The 22238-nt window shown below is 44.4% G+C and overlaps 1 protein-coding gene across 1 annotated transcript in view; it reads right to left on the reverse strand.

Annotated features, from left to right (window-relative positions):
- The window catches only part of LOC144688405 (purine nucleoside phosphorylase-like), a 29810-nt gene extending 15701 nt beyond the window's left edge, over window positions 1–14109 (reverse strand). Inside the window, exons 1-3 of the mRNA XM_078554898.1 lie at window positions 13983–14109; window positions 6437–6600; window positions 3161–3264 (exon numbers count right to left, since the gene is read on the reverse strand). Of these exons, the coding sequence (XP_078411024.1) occupies window positions 3161–3264; window positions 6437–6600; window positions 13983–14005 (291 nt within the window). The 5' untranslated portion in view covers window positions 14006–14109. The remainder of the gene's footprint in view (window positions 1–3160; window positions 3265–6436; window positions 6601–13982) is intronic.
- Between the last annotated feature and the right edge of the window lie 8129 nt (window positions 14110–22238).

A 22238-nucleotide genomic window follows, 5' to 3' on the forward strand; every position in this document is an offset into this window, starting at 1 on the left:
GAATAGTGGAGGCCTTTCAACCCCTGGAGTCCCTCAAACCAATTAAATCATGGTTTAACCCCATTTACCTGCCTTTTTGCCATATATCACTTGATACCTTTACCCACCAAAAACTTATCAATCGCAGTCTTGAAATTTCCAATAGTCCTCCAGTACTTGGAAGTTCCCCTCCAAGCCACTCACCATCCTGATTTGGAAATATATCAGCCGTTCCTTCACTGTCATTGGGTGAAAATCCTGGAACTCCCTTCCTAACAGCACTGTGGGTGTACCTACACCACATGGACTGCTGTAGTTCAAGAAGGCAGCTCACCACCACATTCTCAAGGCCAATTAAGGATAGGCAATAAATGTTGGCCTAGCCAGTGACGCCCACATCCCATGTGCGAATAATAAAAAAAAAATCCATAGACTTTTGGGGCAGAGAGTTCCAGATTTCCATTGCGCTTTGTGTAAAATAGATCTTCCTGATTTTCCTCCTGAACAGCCTAGCTAACATTTTAAGATTATACTCCCTTGTTCTTAATTTCCCCATTTGATACTTTCCCTATATCTGTCCCATCAAATCCTTTTAACGTTTTAGATACCGCAAATCAGTTCAACCCACTAACTTCTATTCTCAAGGGAATACAAACCAAGTTTATGCAACTTGTTCTCATAAATTAACACCCTAAATCCTCTGTATCATACAGATACTGTTGAGGTTTAATTTTAAATGTAACTTGGATTTACCTTTTCTATATTTAAATATACAAGGAGGTCCCAGATGCCCGGTTTCCCTCCATGTCTCATTAGCATATCGCACATCAAGAAAAACTTTGCGAGCAAAATTTTTTAATCCCCAAATGTGCATGAGCAACTAATGGACACACAGTGAGATGCCCCGCCTCAGCCAATGTGGTTACTGAGAGGATGTCAGCTGCAGAGTTTGCATCTTTTATTATTTATCATTCGCTGATTTGTTCCTATTCTCGCCAGTTAGGCATTTAAGGCAAGCCAGTAGATCAGAGCTAAACGTAGGGCTGGATTTTGAGGTCGTTGGGCAGGCGGGCCGAGGAGCGGCCAGGAAATGGCCCGCCATCTGCGATTGGCCCTCCCCCCGACTGCGATTTCACACTGGCTGGCCAATTAACGGCATGAAATGCGTGCTGAAAGGCTCGGCGCTACCGGGGTAGGGGACCGGAGGAGGGAAAGCGCTGAAGCCGGCGCGGGCATGGAGGAGCGCGCAATGAAAGCTCCCTGAAAGCAGAGAGCTGCCTCAGGGAGCTGAAGAATTCAAAACTATCAAACCAAGATTTATAAATGCAGAAGAAAACGCCCACACATCGGACTCGCTCACCTAAACATATGCACGATGAAAAATCTGCCCAAACGTTTTTTAAAAATTTAATTGCGGAAACCTCATCTCGCCCTTGGATAAGGTTTCCTGAAAAATGCAAAGGCCGCCTGGCCGATTCGCCCGCCCGCTAACTGTAAGGTTGGACGGGCAGTGAAAAAAAACGCTGTTAATTAATACTTTAATGGCCTTAATAGTCCTTTTAAACATTGGCAGGTGTGCTGCCGACTCTTGCGCACGCTGGCCGAACGAAATATCGCGCGTGTGCGCACGATGATGTCGGGACACCCAGCCGACGTTAGCGCACGCTATTTTTTTTTGAAAAATATACTTTATTCATAAAATATCTGGAAGAATATTACAAAATATTTGAAAATGGCCATCACAAAAAGCACAATCAGGTGCTATTTTACAACTGATCGGGTTGGGTACGTGCCCGCAGGACATAAAATCCTGCCCATAATGTAATAATCTTGGAACATCCTTAAAACCCCATTACCAATATGTTGGCCATTGATCAGCCAAATTCACTGCTGGAATTATCTTCATTGAAGTCACTTTGTGCAATCGTTTTCTCCTCGAAATCTCCTCCAGCCCATCCACCCAATGAGATTTCTGCAGTTCTCCAACTCTAGCCCCGTGTCTATTCCTGAATTTCATTTCTCCTTCACTGGAGGCTGTGTCTTCAGCTGTCGAGACTGGAAGCTCTGAAATTCCGCCATCAAACCTCCCCACCTCTCAACATCTCTCTCCTCCTTTAAATATGCTTCTTAAAATCTCTCCCCTCGGCCAAGCTTCTGGCACCGGATCTAAAATCTCCTTATGGGGCTTCGTCTCAAAATTTTGTTTGATAATTGCTCCTGTGAAGCGCCTTGGGACGATTTATTAGGTTAAGGGTGCTATGTAAATCCAATTTGTTGTTGTTGTTATACAATCTTAGTGTGGTTGGCTATCTGTGCCTTCAGCCTGACAGCTCAGAAAAGGAATGCATTACGTGCCTTTTTGTGTTTTTTCTTTTCTGGGATGTGGGCGTTGTTGAACAAGGCCAGCATTTGTCGCCCATCCCTAATTGCCCTTGAACTGAGTGGCTTGCTAGCCCATTTCAGGGGGCAGTTAAGAGTCAACCACATTGCTGTGGGTCAGAAGTCACATGTAGGCCAGACCAGGTGAAGATGTCAGATTTCCTTCCCTAAAAGGGCATTAGTGAACCAGAGGAGTTTTTAATGACAATTGACAATGGTTTCATGGTCACCATTACTGAGACAAGCTCTTCAATTCCAGATTATTAATTGGATTCAAACTCCACCAGCTACTCTGGTGGGATTTGAACACTTGTCCCCAGAATATTAGCCTGGACCTTTGGATTACTAGTCCAGTGGCCAGATAGTTTGTCATACAAATGCCGTATTTAAGTTTTATCCTCAATCACCATTACTAAACACAGACTTTCTGGCCATCATCAACTGCTGTTTGTGGGAGCTTACTGTGCACATATGGCTGCTGCATTTCTTAGGTTACAACAACAACAACAATTTAAAAGTACTTCCTTGGTTGTACAGCCCTTTAGGATGTCTTGAGGTTGTAAAGGGATGCTACAGAAATTGCTTTGGCTAACGTTTTGAGTGACTGTCAACTCCATGCGATGAGATTGCAAGGAGGCTCATTTCCGAGAAATGCAAAATTATGCTTTTCCTCCCGGAATGCCCGGGCTGTAGCTGCCACTTAGCTTGGTGCGCTGTTCTTTGCCAAGGCCTGACAAGATACCCGCTACAAGCAAAACATTTCATACATTATCCATCAGGAATCAGACAATGTCACCATTACCTTTACGAGTGGGTATCCCTCGAACATATGGAAACGCCCTTGCATGCAGACGCATGCCCTCCCCTTCAGCTCTCCGAATACCAGTTGACCAGCATGTCCCTGCACTGGATAGAGAGGAGGGGACAATGAACAGCATACAAAAATAAGTTAGCAACTGTTCCTAACCTACATCAACAACCTATATAGCACCTTTAGCATAGGAAAATTAACAGGCGTGTTAGCAACTGAAGGCTTCACCGCCAATGGTGCACTGATAAAAATCGGGGATACCCGAGAGACCAGAATTGGAGGAGATCTTGGAGCTGGTTGTAAAGCTGGAGGGAGTTACAGGAATAGGGAGGAGCCAAGTCCATGGACAATTTTAAAGATGAGACGTTGCTGGACTGGGAGTTAATGTAGGTTTGTAACCTACTGTAGATCACAATATAGGTATGGATGATGAAGATTATTCATTCTGTCCTACCTAATTCATTCGCAACAAAATAACAGTCTTTCATCCTGGGATCCAATATATCTTCAATCGTTTCAAGATTTTACCCCCATTGCCCTACTTAAGAGGTCCATTCCACATGTTGGTTGCTCCTCTTCTGAGAAAGACCTTCTTCACTTTAGTCTTTTCATTAGGTTTGTACTTCTCACTCCTGTCCTACTGTGTTCTACATTTCATTTTTCAGCACTGTTTAGTATTTTATAGACCCCTATGAAATCTTTGAAAGTGGCAGGACAAGTTGATAAACTGTTAAAAAAGGTGGTGAGCCGCATGTACCACAGGCTGTTCGGAAGGGAGGTCCAGGATTTTGATCCAGCGACAGTGAAGGAACGTTGATATAGTTCCAAAACTGGCGATTTAGTCTAGACTAACTACTGCTTCCAAACATATGTCCCAGTGGTCAGAACATAAACTTCTCTGCCCACACGCCCTTTTAGAGGCTTAATAATTAAACGTATTGCATCAAACAGCACACCAAAGTTTTAGGTTCAATCCCTAACCTGTGATAAATTAACTAATTTTAGCTGGATCACTAAATAGCCCATCATTGTGCTGGTGAAGGGAAAGATTGACCAAGGCTGACACTCCTGACTGCTATTTTGTGACAGACCTTGAGTGTACTCTTACAACGATTGCAGAAAGTCAGCATGTAGGTGCAGCAAGCAATTAGGAAGGAAAATGGCATTTTGGCCTTTATTGCAAGGGGACTGGAGTACAAGAATAAAGATGTCTGGCTATAATTGTACAATGTTTTGCTGAGATTGCATCTGGAGCACTGTGCTACTTTTTGGTCTCCATATTTAAAGAAGGATATGCTTGAATTGGAGGCAGTACAGTGAAGGTTCACTAGATTGGTCCCTGGGATGAGGGGGTTGTCCATGATGAGAGGCTGAGTAAATTGGGCCTATTTTCTCAGAAGTTTAGAAGATTGAGAGGCGATCTCATTGAAACCTACAAGATTCTGAAGGGGCTTGATAGAGTGGATACTGAGAGATTGTTACCGCTGGTCGGGGAATCTAAAACACGGGGGCACAGTCTCAGGTTAAGGGACCGACCATTTAGGACTGAGATGAGGAGGAATTACTTCACTTAAGGGGTTGTGAATATTTGGGATTCTCTACCCTAGAGTGATGCATTCAAGGCTGGGACAGACAAATTTTTGGTCTGTGAGGGAATCAGGGGAAGATGGTGGCGTAGTGGTATAGTCACTGGGCTGGTAATCCAGAGACCCAGGGCAATACTCCGGGGATCTGGGTTTGATTCCCATCCATGGTAGAATTTGAATTCAATAAAAAATCTGGGAATTAAAGAAAAGTGTAATGATAACCATGAAATGATTGGCCTAAAAACCCACCTGGTCCACTAATGCCCTTTAGGGAAGGAAATCTCACTTGGTCTTGCCTACATTTGATTCCAAACCCATAGCAATGTGGTTGATTCTCCAATGCCCTCTGAACCAGAATCATAGCTGGTGATGCCCACATCCCATGAATGAATAAAAAAAATATGCGGAGCAGGCAGGAAAGTGAATTTAAGCCCAAGATCAGTCACAATCGTATTGAATGGTGGAGCAGGCTAAATGGGCTGTATTGTCTACTCCTGTTCCCATTTCTTGTGTTCTTGGAAGTGCCTACACATGACCATTTGAGTATGGGACTGGCTCCAATGAAGTGAGCTGTCACTTTCTTGGAAGGAGAGGTGAAATAATTGGGAGAATAATGACAGACATCTATCCTGTTCCCATTCAATTGCAAAGATGTGCTTCACAATGTCTACACACCTCAAATTTTGGGGGATAAAAATCTGGGAAAAGCATGACCAACCCCACCTTCCCTGCCTCTTAGGCAAGCGAAACTAGTCCAGGGGAACACTCAGCCCCTGATCAATGTCATGCAGTGCCTACCTTTTGCACAAGAGGATCTCTACTCCAATCAGAAACAGTTCCAGCTCTCATCTGAGGAAATTCAGTGACATACAACCTAGATCTGATCTTATACAATTTAAGATTGTGGCTCACCAATCCTCCCTGAACCGTTTAGTTGGAAATATAAAGATGAATGGCAAAAGAACCAAAAGGCGATGTGAGGAAAAGCATTTTTTACACAGCAAGTGGTTAGGACCTGGACTGCCTGCGAGTGCGGTGGAGGTAGGTTCAATCGCGGCTTTGAAAAGGGAATTGGGTAGCCACCTGAATAGAAAAACAATTGCAGGGTTACAGGGAAAGGGCAAGATGAACTGATTTGCTCTTGAAAGGAGCCACCATGGGTACAATAGTCAGAATGGCCTCCTTCTGTGCTGTAACCATTCTGTGATTCTAAAAGTGAATTACCTGTAATTCTGACTAATATTTTATATTAATAGTAATTACTCAGAATAAATCATAAAATAACAGAATTGTACAGTACTGAAGGCGGCTATTCGGCCCATTGTGCCCGTGCTGGCTCTTTGAAAGAGCCACCCAATTAGTCCCATTCCACTGGCTCTTTCCCTGTAGCCATGCAATGTTTTCCTTCTCAGGTATATGCCCAATTTCTTTATGAATGTTAAGGATGAATCTGTTTCCACCACCATTTCAAGCAGGGCATTCCAGATCATAACAGTTTGCTGCATATAATGTTTTTTTCCCCCTCATCTCGCCCCTGGTTCATTTGCCAGTTATCTTAAATCAAGTGTCCCTTTGTTACCGATCCTCCTGCGATGGCAAACAGTTCCTCCTTATTTACGTATTAAACTGCTTCGAGGTTTTGAATAGCTCTAATTGGTCCTCGGTAAGCTACGTTCCATACCTGTGCTTTGTGGGAAGTTGGGAACATCGGTGTATTTAAAGATCTCCTGGTTCGCTAGCGCCTCGACGAGTATCCCGAGTCCGGAGCCACAGATTATTGCCACCTTTGGTCGGTATTTAGTCCTCGATAGCAGCCAATCCGATGTCTCCTGGTAGGTCTCATAACTGAAATAATATTTATGGTTCAATAACCACCAACAGCAAACAGGATGAAGTCAAATTCTCCAAACTGGGGTCTCAAGAAATTTGTGGGACAATTAGATTTTTTATCCATTTGAAGTCAGGCCTGACTGCAGGCAGTCTACTCGAATGTTTTGTATTGTAGATTTTTTTTGGTGACTGCGTATTCATTGGTTTATGAATATAATAGCCCACAATGTGTGGAGTGGGACATCAAGTGGGGGTGCCGTGTTATTTAGACTTATTTTTATAAGAGCAGGCGTAAACCATAATTCCCTCAAAGCTGCACCATTCAAAACGATCTTGGCTGATCATCTGCCTCAACTCCACTTTCCTGGCCGCTCCCTAAATGTCTTGATTCTCAGGGTGATTAAAAACGTGTCGGTCTCAGCATTAAACGTACTCGTCAATAGAGCATCCACAACTCTCTGGGGTAGACAATTACAAAGATTCACAACCCTTTGAGTGAAGAAATACCTCCTCATCTCAGTACTGAATGATCAGCCCTTTATCCTGAAACTGTGCCCCCTTGTTCTAGGTTTCCCAGCCAGGGGAAAGCAACTTCTCAGGCTCCGATTTTAGCGGAGATGGAAGGGCTCCACTCCTTAGCCAAAAAGACACCAGAGCCCTGAATCTGAAGCCCCACCCCCATATCCAGGACCCACCAATTTCTCTGGGAGGGGAACGGGGGCAGGACCTATAATCGCACATACTCAGGTCATGGAGGCAGCAGCACATTTAACAATGCAACTGCCTTCACTCATAAGAACATAAGAAATAGGAGCAGGAGGAGGCCATTGAGCCCCTCAAGCCTGCCCCGCCATTCAATAAGATCATGGCTGATCTGCCCCAGGCTTCAACGTCCCAGCTCCTCACAGCCCTCAACACCCCGATATTTCAAAAATCTATCTACCTCCTCTTTAAAAACTCTGTGATCTAACTTCCACAACCCTCTGCCCCTGAGCGATACAGGCCAAAATTCCATTTGCCTTTTTAATTACTTGCTGCACCTGCATGCTAACTTTTTGTGTTTCATGCACAAGAACACCCAGATCCCTCTGTGCTGCACTTTTTTTGGAGTCTCTCTCCATTTAAATAATAATCTGCCTTCTGATTCTTCCTACTGAAGTGCATGACCACACATTGTCCTACATTAAACTCCATCTGCCAAGTTTTTGCCCACTTATTCAACCTGTCTATATCCCCTTGCAGATTTGTTATGTCCTTATCACAACATGCCCTCCCACCTATTTTTGTATCATCAGCAAATTTGGATACATTACACTCTGCCCCGTCCTCCAAATCATGAATATAGATAGTAAATAATTGATGCCCTAGGACTGATCATTGTGGCACTCCACCAGTTACATCTTTCCAACCTGAAAAAGACCAATTAATCCCGACTCTGTCTTCTGTGTGTTAACCAATCCTCAATCCATGCTAATACATTACCCCCAAAAGCATGAGCTCTTATCTTGTGCAATCATCTATTATGTGGCACCGTATCGAATGCCTTCTGGAAATCCAAGTACACTACATCTACTGGTTCCCCTTTATCAACTCTAGCAAATTAGTCAAACATGATTTGTCAAACACTCGGAAGTGATATTTGTCTGAGAGATTCCTAGAACATGGCTCATGGGGCTTATGACTTTCGGCAAAAGGTGTAAACCAAGGTCGGGTACCCCTTTGGAGGGCTTTAAAATTTTCGACAAGTGCCCCGAACTTCAATAAATTCAGACTGGTATGTGGCTGACACCCAAGGGAGTTGGAGGCTGGGGCCAGTGGCCTCAGAAGGGCAGATACTTTTGTTCCTCCTGACTCGGCCATCCAGGTAGGAGGGAGCAGAGTGTGCCAGGTGGGGGAAGAGTGCACATCGTGGCAAAGAATCTGCAAAATGGGGATGGCACCTTTGCATATCCACAGCAAAGAGGCACTTGAACGGTAGCAATGTGCGGCCAGAGGGAAGGGACAAGGCCAGGAGTTGGAGCAGTTCAGCATGCACCAGGCAGGAGGAAGAGGTGGTAAAGGACGACTCGGTTTTACCCCAAGGTAAGGGTCTACCCACTCCAGATGTCATATCTGGATATGACAGAGAACCAATGCAGAAGAATGTTCAGCTTAACCCAGGAATTGGTTACCAACATGTGGGCCATGGTGCAACGAGACCTGGCACCACAGTCTGCCAATCCGCATCAGTGGCACTAAAGGTCACAGTGGCTCTGAACTTTTATGCTGCCAGGTTTTTCCCGGGGTCACTCTCAGACCTCTGTGGCATATCACAATCAGCCACACAAAGCTGCTTCAGGGCATTTACAGATGCCCTCTTTACGTGGTCCCACTCTGCCCTGCAACCATGTAAATTTCCCGATGGACATGGCACACGCAGAGGGCCAGTGGCTTTGCTTTGCTGAATTAGCGGGCTTCCCTCATGTACAGGGGGCTATCGACCACACCTACTTTGCCATAAGGGAACCAAGTGATTAACCTGACACCTTCAAATAGGAAGTCCTTCCACTTTCTGAATGTGCAGGTGATGTGTGTGACCACAGACAAAACTATTCATTGCCATCTCTAACCCCCTGCAGGCATAAAGAGTCAACCAAACGAAGATGGGACAAGAGCCGCACATAGGTCAGACCAAATCCCTCCCTGATAGGAGAGAATCACTTGAGCATCTCCGACAACACGGCAGCTTTTATGGTCAGTTTGTTGTTGTCAACCCACAAATGATTCGCTCATTTCACCTTTGCAACTTTCCATGGGATGTTTGTAAAGTTGCAACACCAGCGTGTCCAGTACCTGAACTGTTAGGCAGGTCATACACTTAATGTTTGCAGGAGGTCCTTCGAAACAGTTTGGTAATCGCTGGTGAAAGGTAGCGACTTGCTTGGGAATACATTTTTAAAACTGCTTGTTCAAAAAAATTGAACGGAGCCATGGTTTTCTCATGTAGCTCCCAGCGATTGTGAATTCAAACCTTGTCAGGTAGAACGGATTTCAATGAATGTGGTCATTTGTGGACCGGGGATATGATCGTGCAAGTTGTCATTTTGATAATCTCCATAAATATATGGGGCAGGATTTTACAGTCGGTGTGCGGGGGGGGCAAACCCGACACGCCCACGTGTAAAATGACGCGCGATGACGTCGGGCGAGCGTCCCGCCATATTTTGTTCGGCGGGAGCACGCCCCAGAGTCGGCTGCGTGCATGCCAAAATGTAAAGGGCCTATTAGGTGCCATTAAGAAAGTAATTATTGTGATTGTGAACGCTGCCCAACCAGCCTCATGGTTGGCGGGGAAGGGGAAAACCCCAAGCGGCCGTCGAATTTTTTTAGGAAACCACCCCCTCTGAGCCCGCCCACCATATGCAAAATTTTGCCCATGAGGTAGAAAGGAACAGAATGGCATTGCTGATGGGGTTGGATGAAATCGGGCTGGGAGGAGGCTCGTGTGGAGCATAATCAGCAGAAATGACCAATTGGGCCCCAATGGCATTCTCTGTGCTGTACACTCTGCGTAATGTAATGAAAGTTGTTCTTTAGTTGTAGAAACTCTATTGATTCACTAACACCCTTCAGGGAGAGAAACCTGCTACCCCGACTTGGTCCGACCTACACTTGACTCCACTCCTATTACAAAACACAGAAATAGCCTGTAAATGAATGAGAATTTAATGAACTCAACCTGACAACATATGATCGATGGACTTGAATACCAAATACAGAGTGCAGTAGGCCTTTCAATTTTATTCTCTAAATTAAGGAGGCATGCACTTGTAATTATTTGTATGTTCTATTGTTCATAATTGTGCAATCCTTTTATTTTATGTTTTAATTAAATGATTGTCTATAATTATGTTACGAATTATGATTACTTGTTTTATTTGTGTGGTCATCACAATTCGGTACATGTTGCCATGATATCTATCTGTCCATCCACCCATCCGTCTATCCAGCTGTCCCTCCATCTGTCCATACATCCCTCTGTCTATTTGTCCATCTACACACCTATCCATCCATCCGTCCATCCATCCTTCCACCTGTCCATCCACCCACCCATCCATCCATCCACACATCCATGCACCCATCCGTCCACTCATTCATGCATACACCCATCCTTCTGTCCGTCCATCTGTCCATCCATCCATGTGGTTGATTCTTCACAAGCTACTCAGCTATATGTACAATTGCTGAAAAAGAAGGACCATCTTCTCAGGGTAACTAGGGATGGACAATAAATGGAGCCTTGGCTGCAGTGCCACAACTGAAGAGAAAACCTTTTTTGAAAAAGGAAGACAGGTATGAAAAGGACAGCAACAACTATCTTAGGGAATGATTTATTTGTCAATCAAACAAATCGATAGTTAACCTAGAGCTGCCAACTCTGGTTAAATATATTCCTGGAGGTTACATGACATGGCCTCCTGCCTCCAGCCAGCCTGTCCCCTATAATCCTGCTAATGGTCACTTGACACATCCATCCCATGACACCCTCCTTCCCCCCCATTCGAAAATGGAAAGGGTCTTTGTTACCCCATTGAATGATTCTTGTCTGTCAATCAAACAGCCTTTTTTTTTAAACCCATCCCCAATATTTTCATAATTAGTCAATGGGAGTGTTCAAAGGAAAGGGAAAAAAAAACAATCACGTAATTTCTTTAAATTTTCTCATTATTTTCTCTCGGGATTGGGTGGGAGCAATGTTTTAGAAATGAACCATCAATTCCTGGAAACTCCAGGCACAATTCTGGCGGTTTGGCAGCTCTAAGCTAACTTTAAACCGGCTCCAGCCAGACTAAAGAAGGGATATGAGCAACCCTGTGCCAGAGGTGAGGGGCCTTCACGAGCAGACACCCCCAGCCCAAAAAAACTGCCCAATGTGCAAAGGAAAGGGTGTCAAAGCAGTGTGAAAGAGAAGGTCATCGATAGTCCCCAGTCAAAGGGAAGGATTCAGATCCATTTGGTGTGAAAGGAAATGAGGGACCATTGACACAAGCAAATCCCCACAGCAGTAAAAGAGAAAATCTCTAAATCGCTGTCTGGAAGAAAGACTTAATGTTTTATTGGCAAAGTCTGATTAATCAGATTAGGAAATGGAAAAGCAGGAGGTTAGTCATTAATTTCATTTTTTTCAATAATTCATGCTTCATCGTGTTTCTAAAACAGCAAGCGCACTGCCGTGAAAAATTTCGATGGAAACATTCCTTTGTCCCGCTTCATGACGTTACAAAGATGGCTGGTGTGGGAAACACAAAATTGACACTGAAGTAGTGTTGTCAACTCCAGTTGGAGATTTTCCTGGAGGATTCATCACACGACCTCCTGCCGCCAACTGTCCCGCTATTTGTCCCTCGACACATCCATCTTACTGGTGCCCCGCCTTCCCCAGTGAATTAGAAGACAAACGGCCACACTTAGATGATTCATGGGTGTCAATCAAACAGCCTTCATCCCCCCTCTGCAATACTTTTATAAACAAATTGAATTTTAATAAACAAAAATTCAAAAAAAAAAATCACAATTTTTTTTAAAAGCCCCGATGATTTTTCTCCTGTGTGTTCCTCATAGCAGTGTCCTGGAGATTAATCTTCAATTCCTGGAGACTTCAGGGCAAACCTGGAAGGCAGGTGTAGTATAAAGGGTTAATGGCTATTGTGCTAATAGCTCGAGTGTATCATCAATGATGTCAGATCACATGGATTTGGAACCATTTCCTAGAGTCATACAGACTCAAAACGTTAACTCTGTTTCTCTCTCCAAAGATGCTGCTGGACCTGCTGAGCTTTTCCGGCATTTTCTGTTTTTGTTTCAGATTTCCAGCATCCGCAGTATTTTGCTTTTATCTAACAAAAGTGAGGTTCACTTGAAGGTTGAAGTGAATCAAGTGGAAGATTTCTTCTGGCTGCCTGTTCTTGCTAATTCAGAAGCGCACTCTTTCAGAGTGCCTTTTAAACACCCCAGGGGTACAGATTCCATTGTGCTGCTCCTGGTTCAACCAGAGTGGATACTGGGGAATTTTGCCCTATCAGTTTGTGATCTCCCATCCAATAGGTTTAACGGAGTGCACTGTTTGCCGGCATACACTCACCATGCACACCAGAACAGTACCCCATTAAAGACCAGCAGAAACTTTCCCCTTCTGTTGGAGTAGAAAGAGTCTACCCCAAACTTGTGTTGTACTGAAAGTGGAATGCTCACTGCTGATGCTGGGTGCCATTATTGGAGCAGTCTCAGTATGGACATTAAACGCCTCTAGAAAACTGCACCAGAGGATACATTTGCAAAGATATAACAGTTCCATTGTATGTCTTGGGACTAAGAACATTTTTCATAAATACTTATTTGTATTTGGTCTATCCAATGGAGACCCTGCAAATACTGCATTAATTTGTTAAAACCTCATTTGTACCTCTGATCTTGTCAAATAACTCCTCAAGCTATGCTTGAGATTATCAAGGCAAAACCCAAGGGACTAAGGATTTCAGTCTGAGCATGAGATTAAATTATCAGCTTTCCCTCAATGAAACTCTGTAATCCCACACAAAATACATTCAGTCCTATTATTTTGTAACCTTGTATTTTCTGTTGAAACTATCATACTCTTTGGCAGTAGGTTAGTGTTGTGTTATATCAGCATGGGTAGCAGGGTAATAAGATGGTAAACATTCTGCTTATGTGCTCTTGCCAAAGCCCAGTCCACAATATTCCATAATTTAAAATGACAAAGCAGACATAACTAATGGGCTTGCAGTACATTTTCATTTCCAATGTGCATTAGGAGCAAAGAAATTGAAGTTTTACTTTGTAGCTGACAGTGTTTGGCACCTGGAGATACGTGACATAATGCAACACGATGTGCATCATGCTAATAATACTCTTTCAGCTTAGGGACAGGAGGAGACCATTCAGCCCCTCAGGCCAGTTCCATTATTTAATAAGATTATGGCCCACCCACACCTCAGCACTATTTTCTCACCTTAGCTCCATATATCCAAGAATACCCTTACCTGCAACAATCTATTGATCGCAGTCAATTATTTGCTAATTAACCAGTCAATACACATAATAAATTGAACATGATGATTAGTAATGAAGTAAGATTAATATCACACTAAACAGCAATTAAGTAGTAATGCAGGATGGGGCTCTTTATAGTTAAACAGGATTGTTGGCTGTAAAGGGACAAGGCTTGAAGGATAATCTTCACTTGCACAGTAGAATTGTGCCTACAATGCTCAGTACCTATACTACCTGAATTACCTGCACTACCCACCCTGTGTCTACAATGCTCAATATGCTACCTGATTTGCTGTGTGCAATGCCAGGGGAAATTCACTAAAAAATCAATTAAAATGATAACTTACCAAATCGGATCTTCGGAAAACATCACGTCAAATACTAAATCTGTTTCTTTCTCTCCGAAGAAAAGATACTTTCAGTCAATTCTTCACAGCTGACTAACTTAGCAAAGAAACTGCTTGTGTGACTTCTCGTTGGTTCACTGGCTCCAGATTTTCAAGCTGTATATAAAAGAAATGATGAGTTTCAAATTGGCATCCTATCCTGATCCAAATGATTGGTTCACGTAAGGTGATGTTAAAATATGATTGGCTGCCGTTAGGGTGGGGTGATTAATTCTTAAATGCAATAATATTTCTTCTTCCAGAAAGATAGTTAGTCATGTAATGAATTGACTGCATATGACCAGCAACTAAATGGCCTTGAGTGAGTTACAATGGAAAAGGCATTTAACCCTTTGTATCATAAAGTTTATTCTTTTTAACCTCGGAGAATATAATTTGAGAAAGTTCAGCTTCTTACAGGTTCCAGAATTATTGGTCCACCAAGATTGTTGCTGCTGGGATTTGTTGGGGGTCACGCAATAGGATGATGGGAAACATTCCCTGGGTTCCAAACACCACAAAGAGTAGATGAAACCAAGAAAACCTCGAAAGCTTGATTCCAAAAAAAAAAGATTGCGTCCTGACAAAAGTGCCACAGGTTGACCTCAAGTTTTCTCCATCATCACTTGAACCTTTTTATTACAACACACCTTTATAACTCGGTCCAGGCAAACTACTATTCCACTCTTACGCTTGACGACAAAATGAGTTTTTTTCTAAACACTTGTTCACACAATTTCTGGAAAAGACACATAGCTAAATCGAGAAAAAGGAGCAAACGATAGACAGGGGGCAAAAGGAAGCATAGAGTGGGGCAAATTTACATTATGACCCATTCAGGCAGTCAGTGCTGAAACTCCTCTAGAATCAATGACATGGAAAACCTTTTAGCCATTTAGGTATGAAATGACACAATAAGGTTACATTCAAATACTATTTCAAGCTAAATCACACCAGCATTAGATAAGTTCATACAGCGAAAGATAACAGTATGAGAAATGTCAGCTGTGGCTCAGTTGGTAGCAATGTCACCTCTGAGTCAGAAGTTTTTGGGTTCAAGTCCCAATTGGACTTGAGCACAAAAATCATGACTGACACTCCAGTGCTGAGTGAGTGCCGCACTGTTGGAAGTGCCGTCTTTCAGCTGAGACATTAAACTGCGGCCTTATCTTCCCTCAGTTGGATGTAAAGGATCACTTGATACTATTTTGAAAGAAGAACAGGGAGTTATGCCATGTGCCTGGGCCAATATCCCTCAACCAAGATTGCTAAAAGAGTTTATCTGGCCATTATCACATTGCTGCTTATGGGAGCTTGCTTGTGCAAATTGACTGCCAAGTTTCCTACACTAAACAGTGACTGTGTTTCATAAGCAATTCATTGGTTGTGAAGCACTTTGGGACATCCTGTGGTTGTGAAAGATGCTTTTAGAAATGCATCTTTATGTCAAAAGGAACTTCAGCCTAAGTGCGATTAACCCTTTGAATGGTCTTTAGGCTGTGGATGATAAAACATTATACAAAACATGCAAAAATGATAAGCAGATAAAGACTGGATGGTATATTAAGCCTGACTCATGCTCACAATGCTGGAGTATCCTTCAATAAAAATGTACACAGTCAGAGGTGGGAAAATGGATTTGAGGTGTGAGTTAGCCATGATCTAATTGAAAAACAGAGCAGGTCTTAAGGACCGAATGGCCTACTCCTATCCCTGACTAGACACTTCCTAATCTCCTCCCAATCTCACAGTCTGGGAGAGGCAAAATACTAGAAAAAGAAACCAATACTTATATAGCACCTTTAACACACCGAAAAACCCCACCTAGTTTCACAGGAGCATTACCAAGAAGAGCTTGACACTGGTCCACATAAGGAGATATTAGGATAGGTGAGCAAATGCTTGGTCAGAGAAGTAGGTTTTAAGCAGTGTCTTAAAGGAGGTGAGAGAGGTGGTGAGGCAGAGAGATTTACAGAGGGAATTACAGAATTTAGGGCCCAGGCAGCCAAAGAGGCACGGACAATGGTAGAGTGGTTAACTTCGGGAGTTGAGCAAGAGGTCAGAATTAGACGAACATGGATATTTGAGAGGGTTGTAGGGCTGAAGGAGATTACAGAGGTAGGGAGGAGGAAGAGAGGCCAAAAAGGAATTTGAAAAAAAGGAGAATTTTAAAATTAAGTAGGTCCCAATGTGGGTTAGTGAGCACAGGGGTGACGGGTGAAAAAAAGGACTTGGTGTGAGTTAGGATACAGGGCTACAGTAGAGTGTTGGATGCGTTTGGAGGGTGGAAGATGGGAGAAAAGCCAGGAGAACATTATAAAACTAGAGGCAACAAAGGGATGGTGCTGAGTTTTGCCATCGGCGAGCAGGGGGTGGGGCCCGCTCACCAAAGCGTAAAATGACGCGGGATCATGTCGGGGGGTACCCCCAACATCATCCCGCCCCATTTAAATTTTCAGGAAGGCGGGGGCGCAGCAATATCAGCTGCGGGCCCGCCGACCTGTCAATGGCCAATTGAGGCCATTGGCAGGATCATTGAAACAATTAAAGGACCTGCCCATCCAACCTTAAGGACAATAGAAAAAACATGAAACCTCATCCACCGGCAGGATGAGGTTTTATGTAGGGATTTAAAAAGTTTAATAAAGTTTTAGTGTAATTTATGAACGTGTCCCATCTCGTGTGACATTGTCACATGAGGGGGACATGTTAAGGATTTTTTTTCTCTACTTTTAACGTTTTTAAAAGTGTCAGCGATCTCCCTGAGGCAGCACTTAGCCTCAGGGAGATGTGCGCTATTCTGTGCGCATGCGTGAAAGAGCGCACTCTCGCTTTTGGGGAATCTCCCCCCGCCCGCACAGGGAGCGCATAGCGCTTCCCGCCGGACGTCACGCTGGGTGGGCCTTAATTGGCCCGCCCACTTAAAATGGCGGCGGGGCCCGCTTCTCTGGTGGGGATCAGCTCCCTGCCCGCCGGAAATTGGGTTGGGCCCGACAGGCAGAAAATTCTGCCCATAGATACGGGTTTCAGCATCCAATAAGTTGAGGCAGACAGGGAATTGGATGGATTACTTTTATAAGATGCAATCTTTGCCTGTGTTTGGAGGACCAACTCGTTATATACTGCATTTCACCTTTTAATAAAACTAGACATGACCCATTCAGAATTCTACCAAGATGCCTAGAAACATGAAAATACTCTCTAGAGTAGGAAGCTGACATGAAAGTGGATTGAAACATAGAAGCCAAGCATAACTCAATTTAAATAAGAGATGTAGCTCGGGATGGTGGCAAGGATTGGCAAGAGGGCCCCGGAGGACTTGGCATTGGGTGGCAGCGGCAGGTTGGGGAGCATGGGGAAGGGTTGATCACAGTGTGGGAATGGGAGTGCTCAGAGTGGATCCCGGTGGGTTGGATTGCAGAATGGTAAGCAAAGTAAAGGAGGCTTTCCCGGGAGAAGTCAAAACACATTACTGCCAAATGATTCCGATTTTTAAAAATTCAATCATGGGGTGTGGGTATTGTTGGCTGGGCCAGCATTGACTGCCCATCTCTAATTGCCCTTGATCAGAGGGCATTTTTTAAGAGTCAATCACATTACTGTGGGTCCAGAGTCACATGTAGGCCAGATCAGATAAGGGCAGCAGATTTCCATTAGTGAACCAGATGGGTTTCTACAACAATCGACAATGGTTTCATGGTCATCATTAGACTTCTAATTCCAGATTTTTATTGAATTCAAATTCCACCATCTGCTGTGGCGGGACTTGAATCCAGGTCCCCAGAGCATCACCCTGGGTCTCTGGAATACTAGTCCAGCAACAATACCACTATGCCATCACCAGATACGATGATGAATGCTGTAAATGTCAGGGGACACAGGTTAAAATATTAACTAGTTAGGAGCAAGAGGAGTTAGCTGTCAGGTGAAAATCTTTTGAAGTGCAGAAACCAGAGAAGGCCATTCCAGTGGATGGGATGGGCTTCTGTATCTGACAATACTCCATTATATACAGAGAGAGGCTGGGTTACTGGGTGAGGGCTCTTGAAGTCTATTTCATCTTGAGCTATTGAGCGGTGAAGCAAGCAAAATATTGAGACAAAAATGATGTCTCTTTTTGTTTGACTGGACACTGCAAAATATTAAACCTCTAAAACAGATAATTCCACGACAGCTAATGATTGTTGTATTGTGGACCCCACAGCAAAGTTTTTCCACTGAAGAGTCAAAAGATAAAACATTATACACTAATGTGCAAAAATGATGAGCAGAGAAAGACCAGGCTATTATATTAAACCTGACTCACACTCATAGCAGCTGGAGCATCCTTCAATAAAAATGTATACGGAGCAAAGGTGGGAAAATGGATTTGAGGTGTGAGTTAAGCCATGATCTAACTGATATTTGTCCCTCTGATCTAACTGAAAGACAGAGCAGGTCCGAGGGGCTGAATGGCCTACTCCTATCCCCGACTAGACACTTCCTAATCTCCTCCCAATCCCGCAGCTTGGGAGAGGCAAAATACCAGAAAAAGAAACCAATCCTTATGTAGCACCTTTAACACATGGAAGAGCCCCACTGTGTTTCACAGGAGCATTACCAAGAAGAGTTTGACACTGGGCCACATAAGGAGATATTAGGACAGGGGAGCAAATGTTTGGTCAGAGAAGTAGGATTTCAGTGGTAAGAGAATTCATTCCAATATTACACAATGATTTTTGCTAGCAAATGAATGAACATTACCAAAACAGTAATAAAAAAGGACCAGGGACCTCAGGTGTTCCAAAGGGCTTTACAGCCAATGAAGTACTCTTAAAATGTAGTCTCTTTTGGAATGAAGGAAACACAACAGCCCCATAAACTACAATGTGATAATAACCAGATAATCTGTTTTTAGTGATGCTGGTTGAGCAACAAATATTGGCCAGGTTACCAGGAGGGAACTCTCCTGCCCTTCTTCGAAACAGTGACTAAGGAGACCCCTTATTCTGAAACTGTGTCCCCCTAGTGCTAGTCTCTCCCACCAGGGAAAACGTCCTTTCAGCGTTCACTCTGCCAAGCTCCCTCAGGATCTCACATGTTTCGATAAGATCACCTCTTATTCATCTAACCTCCAACTGATACAGGCCCGGCCTGTCCAACCTCTCCTCGTAAGATAAAATAAGATAATAATAATAAAGACCGAGGTCCCTTCTGGTGGATTTAAAATATCCATTATCTATCCAGCAACTAGCATCACTAAAAGAGATTATCTGATCATTATCTCATTGTTATTTGTGGAAATTTGCTTCCTGCAAAAAAAGCTGCTGCATCTCCCACACTACAACAGCAACTACGCTTAAAAATAAAGTACTTCAAAATAAAATAAAAAATAAAATGTCTGACAAGGCAAAAGTCAGGAGTGTGATGGAAAAGTCCCTGCTTGCCTGGATGAGTGCAGCTCCCACAACACTCAAGAAGCTTGGCACCATTCAGGACAAAGCAGCCCGCTAGATTGACACCCCATCCACAAACAGTCACTCCCTCCACCACCGATGCACGGTAGCAGCAGTGTGTACCATCTACAAGATGCACTGCAGGAATTCACCAAGGCTCCTTCAACAGCACCTTCCAAACACATGACCACTACCATCTAGAAGGACAAGGGCAGCAGACACATGGGAACACCACCAACTGGAGGTTCCCCTCCAAGTCACTCACCATCCTGACTTGGAAATATATCACTGGTCCTTCATTATCTCTGGGTCAAATTCCTGGAACTCCCTCCCCAACAGCACGGTGGGTGTACCTACACCACATGGACTGCAGTGGTTCAAGAAGGTAGCTCACCACCACCTTCTCAAGGGCAACTAGGGATGGGGCAATAAATGCTGGCCCAGCCAGCGAAGCCCACATCCCGTGAATGAATAGAAAAAAAACTTCATTGGCTGTAAAATGTTTGGGATGTCATGAGATCGTGAAAAATGCCACACAACTTCATGTTCTTTAGATGCTGCATATATGAACTGCAAATCCAAATGTACTGTGATGCAAGTGGGCAACAATGTACATTAAGTCTACAGCGAAGAAATATTCCTGCAGCGGGTAAAATTGTGGTGGTTGCAGGGGTGGGTGAGTTGCAGGTTGGCCACTCACAGGATTTAATGTGACCCCCCCCACCCTGCCCTAAAACCCATTGGCAGGGAAGCATTAAATCCAACCTATAGAACCATAGAATAGTAAACCACAGAAGGAGGCCATTCAGTCCCATGGCTCTCTGCTGGCTCTTTCAAAGGGCAGCCCAGTTAGTCCCACACCCTGGCTCTTTCCCCACATCCTTGCAATTTTGTTTCTCCCTTTCAACTATTTACCCAATTCTCTTTCGAAAGCGACTCCTTAATCTGTACCCACCACCCTCTCAGACAATTCATTCCAAATCCCAACCCACTCATTGCTTAAAAAAAGATTGTTCTCATGTTGCCCCATGCCTTCTGAAACCCGGGCCCTCTGGTTATCCACCATTTAGCCATTGGAAAAAGTTTCTCTTTATTTACTCTATCTAAACCCGACATGATACATCTCCATCAAATCTCCTGTTAACCTTCTCTGCTTTAAGAGGACTAACCCCTGTTGCTCCAGTCTATTCACATAACTGTAATCCCTCATTCCCGGGACCATGCTAGTAGAGCGATACTCCTGTCCCCTCTCCAAAGCCTTCATGCCTTTCTTGAAATGCATTCTGCCTGAAAGCCTTTGACATCTGATCTAATTGACTCGGCTGCATAGCTGTCCTCTCTTAAACTCACATGACTAGCGTTTAGGGTTGATGGAGTTTAATAAACCATCAAAAAAGTTTTGATCACAAGGCAGGCTAACAATTAGTGGCATTTTGCTCAGCACTCGTGATCGCCGAGTTGTTAAGGAATATTTTGGATAATTAAGTTTGCAACTAGTGCCCGGTTAACCCTTTGAGGACTGTAGCACTATTACTGGCACAAACATAATGGCCAGGACCTTCCATTCTGGAATCTAAATTCGGTGGTGGGCGCAGGAGTGAGTGATTCCTGCAGTCAGATGGGATGGCTGACCACATGTGATCTTGCGCCGTTCAGCTCAATATATGTGCATCCGCAAGGAGCTTGCCAAATTTCATGGTGAGGACGGGCAGAAAGTTGCCGGCCCCGCTGTCACCTCGTGGGGGTCAAAGGTCTGGGCGCCATATTTAAAGGGCACCTGGACGGCCGTTCACAAGCCGCAAGCCAGGAACTCCAGACTTTGCCAAGACCAGGATGTCGCAGACCAGACAGTAGCTCCAGGGTTCAGAGAAGCCTCCCGGCAGGCTCCCCTCCAGGCCGTCCAGGGAAGACTGGGGGCTTGCTGCCTCCCAGGGGTGGAAGCAGGGCGCCACTCCTGTCTGACCACGGCGGCCTGGGAGGAGGTCACAGCGGAGGTTAGCGCCCATGGGACCCACAGGAGGACTGCCCATCAGTGCAGGAAGAGGATGAATGCTCTGCTGCGCTCCGCCAGGGTAAGTGGCACTGTCTACTCACAAGTGAGACTCATAAGGGCATCAGACAGTGTAAGTGCGCGAGTGCACAGGGACATGAGGTTGGGTTGCGGGACTCAGCAGCAACTGGGACATGTGCACTGAACGCCAGCCACTTCACCCTCTCAATGTTCTCCCAGTTGCAGGACATCCTGCTTGCCAATCACTCAAATTTTGTTCATTCATGGGATGTGGGCATCGCTGGCTAGGCAAGCATTTGTTGCCCGTCTGTAATTGCCCTTGAAACTGAATGGCTTGATGGGCCATTTCAGAGGGTAGTTAAAATTCAACCACGTTGCTGTGGGTCTGGAGTCACATGTAGGCCAGACCAGGTAAGGATGGCAGGTTTTCTTCCCTGAAGGGCATTAGTGAACCAGATGGGTTTTTACAACAATGGATGAAAGTTGTTGTAGTCACCATAACTGAGACTAGCTCTTGGTTCTGGATTAATTAACGGAATTTAAATTCCAGTGGCCGTGGTGGGATTTGAAACCGTGTCCCCAAAAGTGTTAGTCTGGGCTCCTGGATAACCAGACCAGTGACAGTACCACTACACCACCATCTCCCTGTTACTGGGGAGGGCTCAGGGGCTGCCATAGACATGCATAATCCCAAACTGCTCTTGCACCCATTGGGGTGACAGTCATATACAGTCAGGAGGGAGTTGCCCTGGGAGTCCTCAACATCGACTC

The sequence above is a fragment of the Cetorhinus maximus genome, chromosome 13 (assembly GCF_964194155.1).
Source record: "Cetorhinus maximus chromosome 13, sCetMax3.hap1.1, whole genome shotgun sequence".
NCBI classification, from domain to species: domain Eukaryota; kingdom Metazoa; phylum Chordata; class Chondrichthyes; order Lamniformes; family Cetorhinidae; genus Cetorhinus; species Cetorhinus maximus.